This window comes from Gorilla gorilla, chromosome 1 (genome assembly GCF_029281585.2).
Source record: "Gorilla gorilla gorilla isolate KB3781 chromosome 1, NHGRI_mGorGor1-v2.1_pri, whole genome shotgun sequence".
NCBI classification, from domain to species: domain Eukaryota; kingdom Metazoa; phylum Chordata; class Mammalia; order Primates; family Hominidae; genus Gorilla; species Gorilla gorilla.
In genome coordinates, this window is record NC_073224.2 from 33,635,306 (window position 1) to 33,659,137 (window position 23,832).

General features: G+C 41.7%; 1 protein-coding gene across 5 annotated transcripts in view; it reads right to left on the reverse strand.

The window, feature by feature from the left end:
* BPNT1 (3'(2'), 5'-bisphosphate nucleotidase 1) overlaps positions 1–21,247 on the reverse strand; it is a 31,857-nt gene extending 10,610 nt beyond the window's left edge. The window contains exons 1-5 of one of the 5 annotated variants that reach the window (XM_055379334.2): positions 21,092–21,246; positions 11,039–11,166; positions 5,385–5,489; positions 4,273–4,380; positions 1,298–1,346 (exon numbers count right to left, since the gene is read on the reverse strand). In XM_055379334.2, coding sequence (XP_055235309.1) covers positions 1,298–1,346; positions 4,273–4,380; positions 5,385–5,489; positions 11,039–11,166; positions 21,092–21,215 — 514 coding nt within the window. In that variant the 5' untranslated portion in view covers positions 21,216–21,246. Of the gene's footprint in view, positions 1–1,297; positions 1,347–4,272; positions 4,381–5,384; positions 5,490–11,038; positions 11,167–21,081 lie in introns of all 5 variants that reach the window. The other 4 variants (XM_004028421.5, XM_055379349.2, XM_055379341.2 and 1 more) reach the window with 4 other exon arrangements.
* Positions 21,248–23,832: the final 2,585 nt, after the last annotated feature.

Genomic DNA, 23,832 nt, shown 5'->3' on the forward strand with positions numbered 1-23,832 from the left:
ATTATGATAAATTTTTTAAGCCATGTCCTGAGAGCCAATACAAGAAAATTTATGTAGACCTTAATTTAATTTTATCATCATCATCATCATCATCATTCTTATTTTCTTTTTTTAAAACAGAGTCTTGCTCTGTCACCCAGGCTGGAGTGCAGTGGCATGATCTCAGCTCACTGCAACCTCTGTCTTCTGGGTTCAAGCAATTCTCCTGCCTCAGCCCCACAAGTAGCTGGGATTACAGACGTGTGCCACCAGGCCCAGCTAATTTTTGTATTTTTAGGAGAGAAGGTCTTTCACCATGTTGGCCAGGCTGGTCTTGAACTTCTGACCTAATTATCTGCCCACCTCAGCCTCCCAAAGTGCTGGGATTACAGGCATGAGCCACCACGCCTGGCCTAGATCTTAATTTTAAAAATAAAACTCTAAGCTTAAAACCTAAAACCTGCTAGGCACGGTGGCTCACACCTATAATCCCAGCACTTTGGGAGGCCCAGGCGAGTGGATCACCTGAGGTCAGGAGTTCAAGACCAGCCTGACCAACATGGTGAAACCCCATCTCTCCTAAAAATACAAAAATTAGCTGGGCGTGGTGGCAGGTGCCTGTAATCCCAGCTACTTGGGAGGTGAGGCAGGAGAACAGCTTGAACCTGGGAGGCAGAGGTTGCAGTGAGCCGAGATGGTGCCACTGCACTCTAGCCTGGGCAATGAGCAAGACTGTCTAATAAAAAAAACAAAACCTAAAACTCTGGCTCTGAGCTTGTTCATTCCTACATTTATATGGCCAATTTTATTTTAATTTGTTGCTCTCTAATTGTTCTCATCTTAGATAAGGAGAAATATTGTACTGTGTTTCAAAATCCACCTTTAGAAGGTGAGGCTATGAAATGTGAAAGCAGTTCACAGATTAGGGGAGAGTGAATGGGGAGGGCATGGGATGGTGGTGGTGGCAGAGCAAGCGCTACACAGTTGTACTCGTTATCGTTTTTCTACCCCAATAAAGCTGGGGGTTCAGTATAGTCATTTTGGTAACACTGGTTTAATATGTTATTCTCATCTGGGAGACATTAGAAGTGTGGGGCTGGTGGAGTATGTGGGGGGTGGTATTTGAAGGAGATGAATTTTATTCTCCTGTCTTGACAATCAACGATGTATGATAACCATGAGCACAAATATAGCTTTAGGGGTAAACATAACACGTGATAGTAGCTTTCCATACAACATACAAAATATCAAATATTTACAACTAACATCATATCCTTGTCCCACTACTGTCAAGTATGAATACAAAAGAGATATCAACCTTCGGTATATTCCTTGGTTCCATCCAGAGGATCAACCCAGACCACGAGCTAAAATTAAAAAGAGAGAAGGAAAATACCTAAATCAAGCACACAAAATTCTAAAAATAGATTTAAATAGATTAAAATTACTCTTTTTTTCCTGTTTGAAATTGCATTATGGATGGCTTAAATTAATGTCATCTGTTTTGAGATAGTACAAAAAGCTTATTCTTTTGTAATCATGGAAAAAGTCCATTTGAATAAGAAAAAAGTCTGATTTAAGAATTTTCAGGCCAGGCATGGTGGCTCACACCTGTAATCCCGCACTTTGAGAGGCCGAGGCGGGTGGACCACCTGAAGTCAGGAGTTCGAGACCAGCCAGGCCAAAGTGGTGAAACCCCATCTCTACTAAAAATACAAAAATTAGCCAGGCGTGGTGGTGGGTGGCTGTAATTCCAGCTACTCAGTAGGCTGAGGCAGGAGAATCACTTGAACTCAGGAGGCAGAGGTAGCAGTGAGCAGAGATCGTGCCATTGCACTCCAGCCTGGACGACAAGAGCAAAACTCCATCTCAAAAAAAAAAAAAAATACAAAAAAAGGATTTTCAACATGAAATGCTTAACTGATAAAAGTTTGTTGTCATTTGAACACTAAGCACAATGAATATACTGATCTCTAGATCATGGTACAGGAAAAACTTGTAAAGTGGCATAAAAAATGTTTTGAACAAGCACAGTTGCTACTCATTTTTATATATAAGTGCTGATTTTAAAAAAACAAGTCTGATTATCTTAAGGACACAGTCCATACAATCCAAAGAAAAATGAATAATAAAACTGGCAGCAGATTTAAAAGGAAAATTCCTTCTGTTTAGGACATTTAATATGATTCAGGATATGCTGCCTTTAACCACTACAATGATAACATTATGTGAATTTCTGAGTGAGGGCATGTTTCTGATGGAGGACACCATGTCTCACTTTCTTTTCTTTTTTTCTTTTTTTGAGACAGAGTCTCACTCTGTCACCCAGGCTGGAGTGCAGTGGCGCAATCTCGGCTCACTGCAACCTCCGCCTCCCGGGTTCATGCCATTCTCCTGCCTCAGCCTCCCAAGTAGCTGGGACTACAGGCGCCTGCCACCACACCCAGCTAATTTTTTGTATTTTTAGTAGAGATAGGGTTTCACCGTGTTAGCCAGGATGGTCTCGATCTCCTGACCTCGTGATCCGCCTGCCTCGGCCTCCTAAAGTGCTGAGATTACAGGCGTGAGCCACCACGCCCAGCCCCACCATGTCTCATTTTCTTTGTTTCCTCCATACCACAGAGCAAAGTGTCTTATTCATAGTAAGTCTCCAATGAATATGCCTTAAATAATTAAAAATTGGAAAACTAAAGACATTATGGTGGCTATCTGAAGTCACAGATTTAACTTAAGCAACTATAAAAAGCAAGCAGGATGACATTTATGGTCTTCTAAAAATATAAGGTAGCAACCTGTTTCATAGCCTTCTATCCCCAATTACCAATGAATGTTTTACTATCAAATCTACTAAATATCTACTAAATAACAAATTAGATTTTCTTCCTAAAAGTATTTATTTATTTATTTAATGAGACAGGGTCTCACTCTGCTGTCCAGGCTGTAGGGTACGTGTAAAACTGCACAAGGTAGGAACAAAGTAGGACAACTTACACTTCCCAATTGCAAAACTTAATGCAAAGCAAGAAAGTGTGGTACTGGCATAAGGATAGACATATAGACCAATAGAATATAACTGAGAGTCCATAATGAAACCCATACATGTATTTCTTTTCTTTTTTCTTCTTCTTTTTTTTTTTTTTTGAGACTAAGTTTTGCTCTTGTCGCCCAGACTGGAGTGCAATGGCACAATCTCGGCTCACTGCAACCTCCGCCTCCCAGGTTCAAGCAATTCTCCTGCCTCAGCCTCCTGAGTAACTGGGATTACAGGCATGTGCCACCACGCCCAGCTAATTTTGTATTTTTAGTAGAGACGGGGATTCTCCATGTTGGTCAGGCTGGTCTTGAACTCTCGACCTCAGGTGATCTGCCCGCCTTGGCCTCCCAAAGTGCTGGGATTATAGGCGTGAGCCACCATGACCAGCATGAAACCTATACATCTATGGCCTGCTGATTTTTCACAAGTGTGCTAAGGCCATTCGACTGGGGAAAAAATAATCTCTTTAAGAGATGGTGCTGGGGCCAGGTAAGGTGGCTCAAGCCTGTAATCCCAGCACTTTGGGAGGCTGAGGTAGGCGGATCACGAGGTCAAGAGATCAAGACCATTCTGGCCAACATGGTGAAACCCCATCTCTACTAAAAATACAAAAAAATTAGCTGGGCGTGGTGGTGCGCGCCTGTAGTCCTAGCTACTTGGGAGGCTGAGGCAGGAGAATCGCTTGAACCCAGGAGGTGGAGGTTGTGGTGAGCCAAGATCGTGGCCCTGTACTCCAGCCTGGTGACAGAGCGAGACTCCATCCAAAAAAAAAAAAGAGATGGTGCTCGTTGCAGCCTCAACCTCCACGGGCCCAGGTGATCCTCCCACCTCAACCTCCCAAGTAGCTGAGACTATAAGTGTGCACCACCATACCTGGCTAATTTTTGTATTTTTTGTTGAGACAGAGTTTCACTATGTTGCCGAGTCTGGTCTCGAACTCCTAGATTCAAGCAATCCAACCACCTCGGCCTCCCAGAGTGCTGGGATTACAGGTGTGAGCCACCATGCCTGGCCCTAAAAGTATTTTAAATAACGGTTTTAGAGTGCAAAGGAAACCCATAGGATGAGAAATTGAACTCTAAATCCATATGGTTGCCTGATACTTCCATGTTAACTTCCATGATAACTGAAAGATATCAAGTTTCTGGTTGCCCCTATTTTATAACTACCAATTTTTCATCTTACAGGCAAATATTATTTCCTTTACTATGGCAAAAAGCCCAGGTTAATAGAGAGTTGAGTATAAATATGGGTCATACATCTTCTTCTTTAATAGCACTGTACTGCGATGGGCATGGTTGCTTCAGTATTTCTTCCCACTGACTGTCTTCAATCAGCTCTTGATCCACTTCCTCAGAAGGCAGATCCTAAAGCAGAGATAACCCTAATGGTTACTGAAGCTGTTTAGTGTTTACAGAGTATGCTTTGTCTCATTAACAGAAGAAATGCAGCATCACAGTTTTCACTAGTTCTTCTGGTTTACCATTTATATTTAGAGCTTTTAAAGCAAACCTTAAAAATTTGCAAAAACAACCATATGTGGCTCATCAAAATTGACTAAATGGTTCCAATGTCATTATACTGAAGAGAGTTTAAAAAGAAAAGAATTTTTAAGTATTATACACTCATTTAAACAAGTGTCTCTGACAGCAGATAGTTCCCTTGTATTACATGAGATGTCAATTCCCTCACTTTCTTTTTTTTTTTGAGACGGAGTCTTGCTCTGTTGCCCAGGCTGGAGTGCAGGGGCACCATCTCAGCTCACTGCAACCTCCCCATCCTGGGGTCAAGCAGTTCTCCTTCCTCAGCCTCCTGAGTAGCTGGGATTACAGGCATTCACCACCACGCCTGGCTAATTTTTGTATTTTTAGTAGAGACAGGGTTCAGTTTCACCATGTTGGTCAGGCTGGTCTTGAACTCCTGACCTCGTGATTCGCCCGCCACAGCCTCCCAAAGTGCTGGTATTACAGGCGTGAGCCACTGCGCCTGGCCTAATTCCCTCTCTTTCAAAGTGTTATAGTCTTTGGATAAGTATGCAAATAAGCCTAATTTTAAAAACAAACAAACAACAACAAAACCCATTTTATTCCAAAGTTCTAGATCTCTGCCCATCTTACAGTTTGTATGCTGGGTATAACAGTAACCATATCTTCTATGGTCAATAATTAAGACATCTGGCTTAGAAATAGACCAAAATGTCTTAAAATCAGATATTTCCCCCAAGTCCAAGGAATACAATAATTATTTTTGTGTTTAAAACAATAAATATAATGCTTAAAATCATAATAGTGGTATATAAATCATTAAAGTGTCAGTTATAAATCCATTTGGTAAACAGGGATTTTAAAAAAATGTCTCTGACGACGCTTACCTCTTCCCCTATAATTGTGAGTTTGGGGAATTTCCGGGCCAATGAAGAACATATGCTCATCTGTGCCAATCGGTCAGCTTTGGTCTGCAGGTCTGTTGCACAGGTCTGTAATAAAGAATGCAAATTTTAGCAGAGCTAATGAAAAATAAGTTGTCCTCTGATTCCTTGTGCATGAGTGCCTACATAATTTAGATTACACTGTCAGTTTTTAGAGTCATAGAACTTAACACCAAATGAGTTAACTGGTTTCTTGCCTTGGTTTTTCTCAAAGGATTAATAGTGGGTAAAGTTTGGAAAGGAGCTTTTAAATAATCCAGAACATTTTCTTCCCTAGTTTAGAAATTCCTTATCTCTAGACATCAACCTTTTGCTTAAACAGGTTAAGAGATAGGAAATGTATAACTTTTCAAGGCAAAGTTAATAGTTATTAGAAAAGTGTTCCTTGGATCTTTCTATAACTTCCACACTAATCCTAATCATAATAATTCAACAGGTCCTCAAGTTGATTCACAGGTACAGAGTAAGAAATCCTATTTGTTTTTTTTTTGAGACAGAGTCTTGCTCTGTCGCTGGGCTGGAGTACGGTGGCACAATCTTAGCTCACTGCAAACTCTGCCTCCTGGGTTCAAGCAATTCCCCTGCCTCAGCCTCCCGAGTAGCTGGGACTACAGGCACGCGCCACCATGCCCGGCTAATTTTTTGTATCTTAGTAGAGACGGGGATTCACCATGTTGGCCAGGATGGTCTTGATCTCTTGATCTTGTGATCCACCCGCCTTGACCTCCCAAAATGCTGAGATTACAGGCATGAGCCACTGTACCCGGCCTAAGAAATCCTGTTTCTAAAAATCTAAAAAACACGAATATGAACTGCTGTAATATTTAACATATAGCTCACCTATGGCACCCTCACTCAATCAATATGTCAGATAATCATGCTAGTGAAAGAGAAGTTTTGCAAGTGACAACCACAACCTCCTTTGTTAGTTTGCTTTCAGAGCCTTATGATATGTTGCAATTTATATATGCCTGGTTAAGTAGATTTACAGATTATATCATCTTAGTAGAATTTGTTTGTTTGTTTGTTTTGAGATGGAGTCTCACTCTGTCGCCCAGGCTGGAGTGCAGTGGCGCGATCTCAGCTCACTGCAACCTTTGCCTCTCTGCTTCAAGCAATTCTCCTGCCTCAGCCTCCTGAGTAGCTGGGACTGCAGGTGTCCCCCACCATGCCTGGCTAATTTTTGTATTTTTAGTAGAGATGGGGTTTCACCATATTGGCCAGACTGGTCTCAAACTCCTGACCTCGTGATCCGCCCACCTCGGGCTCCCAAAGTGCTGGGATTACAGGTGTGAGCCAGTGCACCCGGCCTCATCTTAGTAGAATTTTAACAATACTTTGCAATGAGATAAGAAGTCATTATGAAAAGCAACTGTTTTATGCCTCACTGAGATTTGCTGTATATCTCAATGCAAAGTACTATTCTGCTAGAATGTAAGCTCCACAAAAGGATTTTATTCCCTAAAGAACTGTGTCTAGCACACAGTAGGTGCTCTATAAGTATCTTTTGAATGAACCTACTCAAAAGAATTGTTAAGTTTGAAGATTAGTTAAATATCAATCAAGTTTGTAGACCATGCGGTAGAGAAAAAAAAGACACATTGAAAGCCATTCCACTATGTGAGGAAATCAATTCTCTTTTCCTCTCTAAGATAAATATTTCCTATTCTATCAACATAGTTCCAGACCTCATCATTGGAACCTTGTGTGATAAACTGATTTTGCTGTTTTTTTAAAAATAAGGTATCAACGGCAGGATATAAAGTACTAGAAATGCCTGAGCACTACAGAAGACAATGAGAATGTTACCTATTTTCCCGACTTAGCATTACATCTCTGTTCCTTTTTAGCTACCTGGGTTTCAAAATTGTATGTCCAATATAACCTCAACATAAGATCAACTTAAAATAAGTGATGTTAAGGAAAAGGATCTGAAAGGAAATAATTCAAAATATTGGCAATGGTGGCATGATGGATGATTTTTGTTTACTTTTTGGCATTTTTCTCCATTTCCTACTTTTCATAATAGAAAAAAATTTATAAAAAATGAGATTACGGGCTGAGCGCAGTGGCTCATGCCTGTAATCCGAGCACTTTGGGAGGCCGAGGCAGGTAGATCACAAGGTCAGGAGTTCGAGACCAGCCTGACCAACATGGAGAAACCCTGCCTCTACTAAAAATACAAAATTAGCCCAGGCGTGGTGGCTCATGCCTCTAATCCCAGCACTTTGGGAGGCTGAGGTGGGCGGATGCCGAGGTCAGGAGTTCGAGACCATCTGGCTAACATGGTGAAACCCTATCTCTACTGAAAATACAAAAAAATTAGCTGGGTGTGGTGGCGGACGCCTGTAGTCCCAGCTACTTGGGAGGCTGAGGCAGGAAAACGACATGAACCTGGGAGGCAGAGCTTGTAGTGAGCCAAGATCGTGCCACTGTACTCCAGCCTGGGTGACAGAGCAAGACTTCATCTCAAAAAAAAAAAAAAAATGCAAAAAAATACAAAATTAGCTGGGTGTGGTGGCGCATGCCTGTAATCCCAGGTACCCAGGAGGCTGAGGCAGGAGAATCGCTTGAACCCGGGAGGCAGAGGCTGCGGTGAGCTGAGATAACGCCATTGCACTCCAGCCTGGGCAACAAGAGTGAAACTCCTTCTTAAAAAAAAAAAAATTAATAATAATAATAATATTATTATTATTATTATTAGCCCTCTGAAAGCAGCAGTATTATTTCGTTGGTTATTACCAAGCATGTCTGTAGTCAACTAAAATCTTTTTCAAACAAATTTGAATCAGATTTATCTTACATAACTTGAACATGAATACAGCGCTTTATATTATTCCTGTTATAATATCCTGTTGGATTTGGTCCACTTTTCTCAGAGGTTGCAACTATTTTGAATACTTATTCTGTGATCAAATGCATTAACTAGCCCGCTCAGCTTTCTCTTATTGACAAATTTGATAAGCATGTTTTCTATATCATCTTCCACTTCAGCTAACACATTCCATATTTTTTAAAACTGTATGTTATTTAATGATTAAAGAGAATAGTACAATGTCAGGAGCAGAGTCCTGTGATCAGCCAACAGTGATCCTTTTCCAGGATGAAAATGACTCGTGAATTTAAATTTGTGGATAATGTTATTCATCCAGTTATGAATGCACCTAATCATGGCTCAGGATGGGAGATGTCGTCTATATAACTAAAAATAACTTGAATATTTTCTTAAATAGAAAATGACAGACTATAACAAATGTTTTGCTTAAATCAAGATACCCTCTATTTCCTCTATGAGCAGGCCCATAAATCTATCAAAAAAGGAAATGAGATTTATTTCATTTGTTCTTGTGAGTTTTTTTTAAAATATTATTTATTTATTTATTTTAGAGACAGGTTTTTACTCTGTTGCCCAGGCTGGAGTACAGTGGTGGGATCACAGGTCACTGCAGCCTCAAACTCCTGGGCTCAAGCAATTATCCCACTTCAGCTTCCCAAGCTAGGACTACAAGCATGTCCCACCATGTCAGATGGGGTCTTGCTATGTTGCCCAGGCTGATTTTTACGTTAACTTTTTAAAAGCAATTACATTGAATGTTTTACATTCAACTTTTGAACGTGAGTTCAAAAAGTGAACTCACGTCAACTTTTTTCTAAGTTGTTTTTTACTCATATATCTCATTTTTTCTTATGGTAACAACCCTACATAGATATATCACTCATAAGTGAGTGACTTAACTCACTCTATCTTAAATCGTTAAAGTGCTAATGATAAATCATATCCTATTAATGTTCTCACTTGGAAGAAATTACAATACACTTTTCCTTAAAGGCTATAATAAAGAAAGATTTAGGCGAAGTGTAATGGCTCATACCTGTACTCACACCCATAATCTCAGCACCTTGGGAGTCTAAGGTGGGTGGATAACTTGAAGCCAGGAGTTTGAGACCAGCCTGGGCAATATACTGAAACCCCATCTCCACAAAATAAAAACATTAGCTGGGTGTCATAGCGCTTGCCTGTAGTCCTAACTACTCAGGAGGCTAAGCCAAGAGGGTCCTTTGAGCCCAGAGCTTGAGGCTGCAACAAGCTATCAGTAGGACTGTGCCACTGCACTCCAGCCTTGGGCGACAATGTGAGACCTTGTCTCTTTTAAAAACAAAAAAAAAAGATTATAATAAAGAATTTAAGGATTAAAAGTCAATATATGAAAACTTATGTGTAAAATTTGTAATGTGAAGTAATAACCAAATCCCAAGGAAGATTTATATATATATAATATATATAACATATTATATATAATATATAATTATTAATAATAATTTATAATAATAAATATAATAATCATTAATTATATACAATAATTATAATTATATAAATAATAATTTATAATAATAAATAATAATTATATATAATAATTATAATTATATATAAATAATAAATAATTTATAATAATGTATAATAATATATTTTATATAATATAATAATATATATTATATAATTATATATAATATAATTATATAATTATATAATATATGTATATAATAACACACACATATATATATATATATATTTTTTTTTTTTTTGAGATGTAGTCTTGCTTTTGTTGCCCAGGCTGGAGTGCAATGGCATGATCTCAGCTCACTGCAACCACGGTCTCCCAGATTCAAGTAATTCTCCTGCTTCAGCCTCCTGAGTAGCTGTGAGTATAGGTGTGCACCACCATGCCCAGCTAATTTTTGTATTTTTAGTGGAGATGAGGTTTCATCATGTTGGTCAGGCTGGTCTTGAACTCCTGACCTCGTGATCCGCCCGCCTTGGCCTCCCAAAGTGCTAAGATTAAGGCGTGAGCCACCGCACCCGGTCAGAAGATTGTGCTTTAAACTGGAACACAAACATGGTGGTATTTCTTTTAAGAATTGACTATCACTATAAACTTTCTGATAATCTATTTAAGTTTGTAATTACTATACTGGGAAAAACACCCTTGCTTTGAGTTTCTTTTCCATGAGGAAGAAAAGAATGTATCACTTTGATTATAACAAATATTTATGTAAATGCCAGATTTTACCGAACATGTTGAGTTCACTAAGGATTGCATGGCATTGCATGTAATAGATTACTCTAGGATTTGAAGCTTGGTCACAATGCCTTGGGGATAGATATGGTTCAGAAGACTCAGACATATAAATAAAGATCTTGGACGCCTCTGCCTCCCGGGTTCAAGCGATTCTCCTGCCTCAGCCTCCCAAGTAGCTGTGATTACAGGCGCTCGCCACCACGCCTGGCTAATTTTTTGTATCTTTAGTAGAGATGGGATTTCACCATGTTGGCCAGGCTGGTCTCAAACTCCTGACCTCATCATCCGCCTGCCTCGGTCTCCCAAAGTACTGGGATTACAGGCATGAGCCACCACGCCCGGCCTTGGAATCATTTTCAAAGCAGAGATGGAACCCTTTAGAACCAAGCGTCTTGCAGTCTCCCTAAGGGAGCCATCAATTATTTTAACTGATAAAGTCTGTCCACATTTTTACATCATTTAGCTAAACCTCAAGAACAAAAATCAAGTTGGTATGAAATGATATGAGAGTTTGAGTACCTTCTCCACAATACCCAGGTCTCCTTCAGCAATAACACGTCTGACTATCATTCCTGCCTTTTGAGCAATAGAATATGCGGAGGCTACCAACCGCATCAACACAGTGTTACTGGAAGCCATGGTACACTCTAAAAAGAGATCAAGAAAAATGTCTTGTTAGTTTCAAAGCCAACTACTGGTTTTATTTACTTAAATCCAACTCAACACATATTAATTGAGTGCTAATGGGATTGCTCCCATTAACTGAGTAAATTATTTAATATATATTTACTAAAAGAGACTTGGAAAAAACTCGATTTGGGCATTAACTCTCTCAATAAATTCTGTATTTTTTATATCTCTCTGCAGATGGGACATGTCAAACCATAGGAGAAACTGGCCCTGGATGCTGAGCATGTGAAAAAGTTTGTGTATGAGGTCGTGGGTGATGTGTAAAGTATGTGGAAGGTGCTTTGGAGGCTAAAAATATGAGATGTAAAATTTGTGTTTGAGGAGCTAATATTTTGGTGAGTTGTAGATAAACTAATGTAACCTAACGTCTATAACATAAAACTAGGCAGCGCCAAAAGAGGTATGAATAGTATAAGGGATGTAGGTGTGTAGGGTGTAATTAAAAAGGGAGGGTGTATTAGTCCATTTTCATACGGCTATAAAGAATGACCCAAGACTGGGTAATTTATTATTTCCAATGGCAAGAACCACAATTACTTCTGCACCAACCTAATATAAAGGAAAGAGGTTGAATTGACTCACAGTTCAGCATGGGTGGGGAGGCCTAAGGAAACTTAACAATCATGGCAGAAGACAAAGGGGGAAGCAAGACACCTTCTTCACAAGGTGGCAGGAAGAAGTGCCAAGCGAAGGGGGAAGAGCCCCTTAAAAACCATTAGATCTCATGAGAACTTACTCACTATCACTGCCCCCATGATTCAGTTACCTCCACCTGGTCTCTCCCTTGACACATGGGGATTATGAGGATTACAATTTAAGATGAGATTTGGGTGGGGAAACAAAGCCTCACCATATCAGAGGGATTGCATATAACTACAATTATTTTCTGAAAATCAATGAATATTCTCTGCTATTATTTCCTCCATCTTCGTCAGTAGCCAAATAAAGAGAACAAGCAACCTAACAAATTATAATGAAGACCAATCACTTGGAAAAGTAAGGAGTGTCAGAAGTCTCTAGCTCCAACGAAATAAACGGGGAAAACAGCCTTTAGAATCAAGTACATTGCCTTTTTTTTTTTTTTTTTGAGACGGAGTCTCGCTCTGTCACCCAGGCTGGATTGCAGTGGCGCCATCTCGGCTCACTGCAACCTCTGCCTCCTGGGTTCAACCAGTTCTCTGCCTCAGCCTCCCAAGTAGCTGGGATTACAGGCGCCCACCACCACGCTCAGCTAATTTTTATTTTTAGCGGACATGGGGTTGCATCATCTTGGCCAGGCTGGTCTTGAACTCCTGACCTCGTGATCCACCCGCCTCAGCCTCCCAAGTGCTGGGATTACAGGCGTGAGCCACTGTGTCTGGCCTGTACATTCCTTTGAAAATATGAATTCAGGCCGGGCACGGTGACTAACGCCTGTAATCCCAGCATTTTGGGAGGCCGAGGTGGGCAGCTCACCTGAGGTCAGGAGTTTGAGACCAGCCTGACCAACATGGTGAAACCTCGTCTCTACTAAAAATACAAAAATTAGCTGGGCATGGTGTCGCACACCTGTAATCCCAGCTACTCGGGAGGCTAAGGCAGGAGAATCGCTTGAACCTGGGAGGCAGAGGCTGCAGTGAGCCGAGATCGCACCACTGCACTCTAGCCTGGGCGATAGAGCGAGAGTCCGTCTCAAAAAAAAAAAGAAAATATGAATTCAAATCCCGAAATTTTCGTGACTGTCCTGGATGTACCACCCACATTCCCTTCAGAACTGAAGAGCTTATTTCCCCACTTGCTGAGACAGCTGTCAAAAGATGGCTTTCAGCTGCCATCTTTCTTTGGGAGTATATCTGCTGAGAAGGATCACTTCACCTGAAACGTCACAATAGGGAGATTTAAAGGCCATTTCCTACCCCAAGTGGGCTACACCCCAGCACTGAAGGGCCATCTAGCTTCCAGAATACCCTATGGGGTCAACTGAGGCCTTAGCTGAGACTGCATCACAGCCCAAGATACCTTCTCCGACTTTCTTCCCTTCCTCCCCTTCCCTTCCACAAATGATTCCGAAAGCACTCCCTAATAAACCTCTTCCACTTTATCTCTGTCTTAGAGTTTTATGGGGAATTAACCTGGGACAAAAACTTCCCACCTCTAAATCAAATCAACATTATTTCATCGCAATAAGGGAACACATGATTGTTCCAAGGACTATTTATATATATATATATATAGAGAGAGAGAGAGAGAGAGAGAGAGAGAGAGAGAGAGAGCGTGTGTATATATATAATATATATGTATTTTATATATATTTTATATTTATATATATATTATATATGTATTTTATATATATTTTATATTTTATATATATATATATATTTTTTGAGACAGAGTCTTGCTCTGTCGCCCAGGCTGGAGTGCAGTGGCGCAATCTCAGCTCACTGCAAACTCTGCCTCCTGGGTTCAAGCGATTCTCCTGCCCCAGCCTCCTGAGTAGCTGGGATTATAGGTGCCTGCTACCACACTCGGCTAATTTTTGTATTTTTAGTAGAGACGGGGTTTCACCATGTTGGCCAGGCTGGTTTCGAATTCCTGACCTCAAGTGATCCACCCACCTTGGCCTCCCAAAGTGCTGGGATTACATGCCTGAGCCACCACGCTCAGCCCTGGGACTATACAGAACATTATAAACCTCCATTCAGCAATAGTCATTGTTCTACCATGACTTTCTGACTGAATATTTGATTTGATGTTTTAACCCCTTTAACATCTTTTTTCTTTTTTTTTTCTGAGACGTAGTCTCACTCTGTCACCCAGGCTGGAGTGCAGTGGCACAATCTTGGCTCGCTGCAACCTCTGCCTCCCAGGCTCAAGTGATTTTTGTGCCTCAGCCTCCCGAGTAGCTGAGATCACAGGCAACTGACACCACGCCCAGCTAATTTTTGTAATGTTAGTAGAGACGGGGATTCACCATGTTGGCCAGGCTGGTCATGTACTCCTGAGCTCAGAAGATCCACCTGCCCAGCCTCCTTTACATCTTGTTTCTATCATCCACATTCTATTGACAGGAATTATGAATCTAACTGGAACAATAAGTGAAGTGTTTGAAACTCTTCAAAAGGAAGATGGAATTGAAATTTATGGCTGGGCACAGTGGCTCACGCCTGTAATCCCAGCACTTTGGGAGGCTGAGGTGGGCGGATCACGAGGTCAGGAGTTCGAGACCAGCCAGACTAACATGGTGAAACCCCGTGTCTACTAAAAATACAAAAATTAGCCGGGCGTGGTGGCATGCACCTGTAATCCCAGCTACTCAGGAGGCTGAGGCAGGAGAATCACATGAACCCAGGAGGTGTAGATTGCAGTGGGTCGAGATCGTGCCAGTGCACTCCAGCCTGGGCGACAGAGCAAGACTCCATCTCAAAAAAAAAAAAAAAAAAAAAAAAGAAATTTATGTAAGGTAATGAATACCGTACTGTGACCAATAGCTGTCTGGAAATTAAGATGAAAATTAAACGGGTTTTTTTTTTTTTTTTTTTTGAGATGGAGTCTAGCTCTATCGCCCAGGCTGGCGCGATCTCGGCTCACTGCAAACGCCGCCTCCCGGGTTCACACCATTCTCCTGCTTCAGCCTCCCGAGTAGCTGGGACTACAGGCACCCGCCACTGCGCCCGGCTAATTTTTTGTATTTTTAGTACAGATGGGGTTTCACCATGTTAGCCAGGATGGTCTCGATCTAACCTCATGATCCACTCGTCTCGGCCTCGCAAAGTGCTGGGATTACAGGTGTGAGCCACCGCGCCCGCCAATAAAACGGGTTTCTAAGTGCAGCTGACACCTGAACAACACGGCCTCGAACTGCACCGGTCCACTTTGTGGATTTTTTCCAACCAAATGCGGATAGAAAAGGTATGTAAAATCTGTAGACAGGAAAGCCTGACTTTTTAAAATATATTTTTATTTTAGTTTCAAGAGAGTTTGTGATCTGTTAAAACTGAGTTTTCATCTATGAGTGTTTTGCAGGGCCAACTGTGGGACTTGAGTATGTGCAGATTTAAGTATTCTCAGGGGTTCCTGGAATCAACCTCCCTCATATACTGAGGGATAACTATATATAAAGTGTTTGTTTTATGATATCATAATCAGGCTAGATTAATTTTCTTGGCATACTAGGAGTTACATGTGGAATAAACCAGTTACAATTACTACTAATTCAGGAGCACTTCAGATAGAAAACAGAGAAATAGGGCCGGGTGCAGTGGCTCACGCATGTAATCCCAGCACTATGGGAGGCCGAGGTGGGCGGATCACGAGGTCAGGAGATCGAGACCATCCTGGCTAACACAGTGAAACCCAGTCTCTACTAAAAATACAAAAAATTAGTCGGGCGTGGTGGTGGGCACCTGTAGTCCCAGCTACTCGGGAGGCTGAGGCAGGAGAATGGCATGAACCCGGGAGGCGGAGGTTGCAGTGAGCTGAGATTGCGGCCACTACACTCCACTCTGGGCAACATAGCGAGGCTCTGTCTCAAAAAAAAAAGAAAAAGAAAAAGAAAAGGAAACAGAAATAATTTAGTAAACACTTTGTTGGTCTTATTTCTATTCCTTTATATCCATATCCAGACATATATCTGATTTATTCTGCACTGGAAATGTGGTCTTTGGGCAACTGATTTGTTCTACCCAGATGTCTTGACCATATTTTAATTATGTGTTCGTATGCTCCTTCAATTCCCATGTTATATAAGAATTCTTTTGTAATAGGAAGATCACCTTCCCTCACTGTATGGTGTTGTTATAACTTTTCATAGATATCATTTACCTTTGAACCAGTTAAGCAACAATTTGACCCTTGTCAGGCTTCATAAATGACTCAACTACTTCCCCTTGTATTTGCCAAGTCCATGGTGTTTTCTTCCATGGAAAAACTTTCAGGCATTGTCTGTCTACTAATTTCCTCACAAAATGATATTATATTTATTAACCACCAGTTAAAGCTAACATCAGCTTATAAAACATAAGAATGGGAAAAATAAGAAATAGAAGAAAATAAAAATGGGAAAAATAATGTTGATGTAAAGCACACAATGATTTATAAAGAGATTCCACAAATCACTTTTAATTGGCAGATAGGGAAATATTTTTACCATTCTTCTTTGAAGTACTTCTCTGGTCCAAACTGAATTAGTAATGAAATAGTACTATGCCCTAGCCTTAATCGTTTTCTTACCTATTTTTTAAACAGATGAATACAATGTTGGTTCTTGGTTAAAAAAAAAAAAAGAAAAAATACATAGTCAGATTATCAAAACAAAAAATCTATACAAGAGGTCCCTTTTAGCCTTTTTCATTATGCCCCCTCCTATACTACAGTGAGATTTACCTTTTGATGATACAGGTAGATTAAGAGCAAGGCCCAAACTAGCTACAGGCAAGTTAACTTTCTTAAAGCAGTTCAAATAACACCATTGTACTTCTTTCTCTACCAGTTTTACATCTTCTGGGCCTTAAAACACTCTTGTGAAGGTGTCTTTCTGAAAGCCTAATCTAAAACAGCACAGTGCTTAAGGGCACAGGCTCTGCAGCCCACTACCTGTGTTCAAATCCTGGCTCAGCTGTGGACCTTGAGAAAACCACTTAAATTCTCTGTGCCCCAATCTGTAAAATGGAGACAATAGTACTCATAGTATAGGGCTGCTGTAATTATTAAATGAGTAACACGTGTAAAGAAAGCGCTTTACCTGGCACAAGGTAAACACCAAATAATACTGGCTAACCATTATTATGATTGTCCTTATTTCGGTTATTTTGCAGGGACATTAGGGCAGTGTTAAGGGCAAAAAGTTCCTATAGCTTCTCCAACAGTATTCTGACCTTGAGAATACAAAATGATAATCAACATGACCCTCAATCAGAGTATAGTTCAGGCTTTTCTTCATAACATTCTGAGCTTGAGGCTTGGAAAGTAGACAAGAAAAAAAGCTGTATAACACTTAAGGCCATCAACCTAATACCTATCCATTTGAGAAGTCTTTACAACTTCCAAAGGGCTAGTTCAGAAGGATGGAAAAAACAACAGGAATCAAACATTAGTTTCTTCTCATATAACGATTGTGACCATGTGAGGATTAGGATCTAAAAATGATGAGTTCCAAGTCAAAATACTAAAATTATTTATATTTTGGAACTTGGCCTGATGATAATGTTCAAGGTCATCTGAAAAAATAAAAATGTAAGCATAATGGAGCAAATTCTGGAAAAAGAACTATGAATAGAGGTACTCTCCTTATCAATTATCAAAATATGATAAAATATGATTTAATCAACATATGATATAAAAGTTTGGCTAGTGAGACAAATTAAGGAAATAAATTGCAGAAATAGAACCGAACACACTAAAGGTAGTGTTTCAAATCATGGGGGAAATTCAATTTTGCATAAATGGCAGGGCAGTCGCTAAACTTTTAAATACTTTTTCTTTTTTTTGGTATGTAGTCTCGCTCTGTCGCCCAGGCTAGAGTGCGGTGGCCTGATCTCGGCTCACTGCAACTTCCGCCCCCTAGAGTTCAAGCGATTCTCCTGCCTCATATGGCTGAGTAGCTGGAACTACAGGCACGCATCACCACGCCTGGCTAATTTTTTTATATTTTTAGTAGAGATGGGGTTTCACCACATTGGCCAGGCTGGTCTCGAACAACTGACCTCAAGTGATCCACCCTCCTCGGCCTCCCAAGGTGCTGGGATTACAGGCATGAGCCACCATGCCTGGTCTGAGTTGCTAGTTTTTCTGAGACTCTCACTCTGTTGTCCAGGCTGGAGTGCAGTGGCGAGATCACGGCTCACTGCAACCTCCGCCTCCCGGGTTCAGCCGATTCTCCTGCCTCAGCCTCTTGAGTAGCTGGGACTACAGGCACAAGCCACCATGCCAGGCTAATTTTTGTACTTTTAATAGAGATGGGGTTTCACCATGTTGGCCAGGCTGGTCTTGAACTCCTGACCTTGTGATCCGCCTGCCTCCCAACGTGCTGAGATTACAGGTGTGAGCCACTTCGCCCGGCCTGAGTTGCTAAACTTAAAAAAAAAAAAATGAGCCGGGCGTATTGGCGGGCGCCTGTAACCCCAGCTACTTGGGAGGCTGAGGCAGGAGAATTGCTCGAACTTGGGAGGCGGAGGTTGCAGTGAGCCGAGATGGTGCCACTGCACTCCAGCCTGGGCGACAGAGCAAGACTCCGTCTCAAAAAAAAAAAAAAAAAAAAAGTTGAGTCGTTTTTGCATTCTTTTGATATTTTGATATAAATACATTTTGATATAAATACATTTCAATGCATGGTTTATAAAAGTAAAAAAAGAAACCATAAAAGCATGGAAATAAAAATTATAAACTTCATAAGCTTGGTAAATGCCCTTTAAGCATAAAACCAAGAATCCATAAAATATTCTATTGATAAATTTGACTCTATAAAACTAGAAGTTGCTGGGCGCGGTGGCCTGTAATCCCAGCACTTCGGGAGGCAAAGTCGGGCGGATGACGAGGTCAGGAGTTCAAGACCAGCCTGACCAACTTGGTGAAACGCTGTCTCTACTAAAAATACAAAAATTAGCCGGGCTTGGTGGCACGCGCCTGTAATCCCAGCTACTCAGGAGGCTGAGGCAAGAGAATTGCTTGAACCTGGGAGGTAGAAGTTGAAGTGAGCTGAGATCATTCGCACCATTGCACTCCAGCCTGGGCGACAGAGCGAGATTCCGTCTCAAAATCAATCAATCAATAAATAAAAATAAAATTAAAACTTCTACATGGCCAAAATACCATAAACTAAATAAACAGGTACTTGACAAAATGAGAAAAAAATATTATGAGAAAAAAATATTGTATCACATACCAGACAAATGACTTAATTTGTAAAAGATCAGTATATAAAAGCTGAATAATCCAATAGAAAAATGAGCAAATAAACAAGAACGGGCAATACCTACAAAGAGAAAAGCACTGGCCATTAAATACATAAATACTCAGCTTCACTAATTATGAAAGAATGCAAACTAAAACAATGAGAAATGATTATTTTATTTTTAATTAATTAATTAATTAATTTATTTTTTGAGACAGAGTTTTCGCTCTTGTTGCCCAGGCTGGAGTGCAATGGCGAGATCTCGGCTCACCGCAACCTCTGCCTCCTGGGTTTAAGCGATTCTCCTGCCTCAGCCTCCCGAGTAGCTGGGATTACAGGCAAGCATCTCCACACCTGGCTAATTTTGTATTTTTAGTAGAGACAGGGTTTCTCCATGTTGGTCAGGCTGGTCTCGAACTTCCGACCTCATGGCCTGCCTAAGCCTCCCAAAGTGCTAGGATTACAGGCGTGAGCCACCGCGCCGCGCCATGATTGTTTATTTTTAAGATTGGCATACAAAAGAAAATTTGGCAGGGCACGGTGGCTCACTCCTGTAATCCCAGCACTTTGGGAGGCCAAGGCAGGTGAATCACCTGAAGTTAGGAGTTCAAGACTAGCCTGGCCAACATGGTGAAACCCCATCTCTACCAAAAATACAAAAATTAACCAGGCACAGTGGTGTGCGCCTATAATCTCAGCTACTCAGTAGGCTGAGGCAGGAAAATTGCTTGAACATAGGAGGCAGAGGTTGTGGTGAGCCGAGATCGCGCCACTGCAGTCCAGCCTGGGCGACAGAGACTCCGACTCAAAAAAAAAAAAAAAAAATTGTCGCTGAATGCAGTGGCTCACACCCGTAATCCTAGAACTTTTTGGGAGGCCAAGGCTGGTGTATTGCTTGAGCTCAGGAGTTCGAGACCAGCCTGGGCAACATGGCAAAACCTCGTCTCTACAAAAAAATGCAAAAATTAGATGGTGTGGTGGCACATGCCTGTAGTCCCAGCTGCTCGGGAGGCTGAGGTGGGAGAATCACCAGACCCTGGGAGGTCAAGGTTGCAGTGAGACATAATGGCACCACTGTACTCCAGCCTGGGGGACAGAGCTAGACCCTGTCTGAAAAAAAAAAAAAAAAAAAAGCTGGGCGCGGTGGCTCACGCCTGTAATCCCAGCACTTTGGGAGGCCGAGACGGGCAGATCACGAGGTCAGGAGATCAAAACCATCCTGACTAACACAGTGAAACCCCGTCTCTACTAAAAATACAAAAAATTAGCCGGGCTTGGTGGTGGGCTCCTGTAGTCCCAGCTACTCGGGAGGCTGAGGCAGGAGAATGGCGTGAACCTGGGAGGTGGAGCTTGCAGTGAGCCGAGATTGCACCACTGCACTCAAGCCTGGGCGACAGAGGGAGACTCCGTCTCAAAAAAAAAAAAAAAAAAAAAAAAAAGGAAAGGAGAAGAAGGAGGAAGGAGGAGGAAGAAGAAGAAGAAGAAAGAAGAAAGAAGAATTTGTCCTTTGTCCAGTTTGCAAGGGTGTGAGGGAACATGTTCCTGAGCATTGTTGGCAAACCGGTGAACCCTCTTAGGAGAGTTTTGAGAAACTTAATAAAAGTATAAAGTACGTATATTTTGAACCAGCAATTATATTTACAGAGAAATCCAAATAAATCACGCAAACCTATAAATACGTAGAAATGGCAGTTGGAAGAATATTTGCTGTTTAAGGAAATTTAATTTTAGGTGCCAAGCGGTTTCTAAATTTGGGTGCATCAACAAACTCAATGTCTAGGTTTGTCTTGTTGTTTCTACAGCATATGGCTATAAAAACCTTCCGGATCACGAAAATAAAAGCACAGATAAACAATTAAAATATCGACACTCAAGAGTCCAAGGCGGAAATTAGAATATCTGGAGAAGCAATCTGATTCACACAAACCTTTTTCGTTTTATTTTATTTTTTAACATAAATCCTATCTACCTGGCTCTTGCCCTGACCGGCAGGAGAGAAACTTACGGTGACAAACCTGGAACAACGTTGGACCAAAGACACTTCAGGAGGAGCAAAAGCGCGTTATCGTAGACCCAGGTCCCTCGTTGTGTCCAGTACCGAGCTTTGGCACTGTCAATAAGTCTTGAGATGGATGGCATCCCTACCTCAGCTACTGAGCATGCGGGAAACTGCGCGCAAGCGCACAACAGCGATTTCACACTGCCTCTTTAGACTCCTGATCCGCGGGAAAATTCCACTTGTCCGTGTTTTCTCCAAGCTCTCCGTAGGTGCAAGTCACCTGTTGCATTAAATAAAAGCGAAAGATGTGTCAACTTTCAAAGATTGGCTAAAAAAAGAAAAAGAAGAAGGAAAGAACACATTAAGCCAGCAACAGTGTGTTGAAAAAAAAAAGATTGGTTTTGGTTTCAGCTGTCTTCCAGCCCACTTCGTAGAGTTAACTGTTTTAAAATGTTCATTGGATTAGTGATACCACTCTGCGGCTATTTAACTTCGAACCCCTAGCGGTCCGCGGACAGGCTTCAGCAGGTCCACCACACACACCTCCACTTCCCACTCCCCACGCAATAACACAGCAACTTTATGCAGAATTGTGTCAAAGATGCTTGCTTACCTTTTTTTTTTTTTTTTTTTTTTTTTAAGCGATAGATAGCTTGCTCTGTCGCCCAGAGTCGATTACGGCTCACTGCTGCCTTCCCACTTCTAGGCTCAAGCCATCCTCCCGCCTCAGCCTTCCGTGTAGCTGGGACTACTGGTGGAGGTGCGCGCCACCACACCCAGCTAATTAAAATATTTTTTGTGTACAGATGGGATCTTTTACTGGGGGGCGTGGTTGGGGGAGGGGGCAGTGTCTCATCCTGTCGCCCAGGCTGGAGTGCAGTGGCGCAGTCTAGGTTCACTACAACCTCCTCCTCCTGGGTTCAAGCGATCCTTCCTCCTTAGCCTCCCAAGTAGCTAGGACCACAGGCGCGCCACCACGCCGGGCTAATTTTGTTTGTTTTTTAAGTAGAGACGGGGTTTCATCATATTGGCCAGGCTGGTCTTGAACTCCTGACCCCAGGTGATCTGCTCACCTCGGCCTCCCAAAGTGCTGGGATTACAGGTGTGAGCCACTGCGCCCAGCTTAAAAAGGCTTTTACTTCTTCATTTGATTTTCACAATAACTCTGTGAGTTAAGTAGACCCTTTTTGGGAAGTGGAAAAATATACATAACTTAAATTATATTACTTTAACCGTATATACATATATATATTTTTTGTGACGGCGTCTTACTCTGTCGCCCAGGCTGGAGTGCAATGGCTTGATCTCGGCTCACTGCAACCTCTGCCTCCCAGGATTCAAGCTATTCTCCTGCTTCAGCCTCCCGAGTAACTGGGACTACAGGCGCGCACCACCCCGCCCAGCTAGTTTTTGCATTTTTTTTTTTTTAGTAAAGACGGGGTTTCACCATGTTGGCCAGGATGGTCTCAAACTCCTGACCTCATGATCTGCCCGCCTCGGCCTCCCAAAATGCTGAGATTACAGGCGTGAGCACCTGGCCATACTTTGGTTTTTATAATTAAATTGTATAATTTTATACAATTTTATAATTAAATTGTATAATTACATGACAAGTACAAATGGCTTAAATAAAGACAAACATAATGCAAGGTAAGCTCAACAAGTGAGAATAGAAATCTGCAGTCATCCTAAAGAGTAGCCATCTCTCAAGTGTTCATTGCATCCTCTCAGGTTTTACGAGAAAACGGCATAGCTGAATTCAGCGAGTTATGTAGAGGTTGGTTAGGAGAGTTTCTATGTAAATATATCTTTGTGCTCCTGGAAGACTATAGTTGTGATAGATCCCAGATGTGAAACCGTGGGTCAAAGATGAAGTGCATTTTATTTTATTTTTTGGAGATGGAGTCTCGCTCTGTCGCCCAGGCTGGTGTGCAGTGGCCTGATTTCTCACTGCAACCTCTGCCTCCTGAGTTCAAGCGATTCTTCTGCCTCAGCCTCCAGAGTAGCTGGGATTACAGGCGCCCGCCACCACTCCCGGCTAATTTTTTGTATTTTTGGTAGAGACGGGTTTTCACCATGTTGGCCAGGTTGGCCAGGCTGTTCTCGAACTCCTGAACTCAGGTGATCCACTTGCCTCAGCCTCCCAAAGTGCTGTGGTTACAGGCGTGAGCCACCGCGCCCAGCTGAAGCGCATTTTAAATGGTGATGGATATTGCTAAATTGCCATTGGAAAAATCTCCTGCCTCAGCTTCCCGAGTAGCTGGGACTACAGGCATGCGCCATCACGCCCGGCTAATTTTGTATTTTTAGTAGAGATGGGGTTTCTCCATGTTGGTCAGGCTGGTCTTGAACTCCCGACCTCCGGTTATCCACCCACCTTGGCCTCCCGAAGTGCTGGGATTATAGGCATGAGCCACCGCACCTGGCCGACAGTACCTATTTAACACTACCATCAGCAGTCCACTTTCACACATTCTCCCAAGCCCTGTTATCAAACTTCTTTATTTTTGCTTTAATCTGCTGGAAAGAAAATGGTATTTTAACTGTCTATTCCCATGACTCCTAAAGTTGAGGATCTTTTTATGTTTATTGGCTGTTTCCACTTCTGTGTCTCTGAGTTGACTGTTCATTTCTTTTGCCTTATTATTATTATTTTGAGACAGGCTCTCACTGTGTTGCCCAGGCAGGAGTGTAGTGGTGCAATCATGGCCCACTTGCAGCCTTGACTTCCTGGGCTAAAGCGATCCTCCCACCACA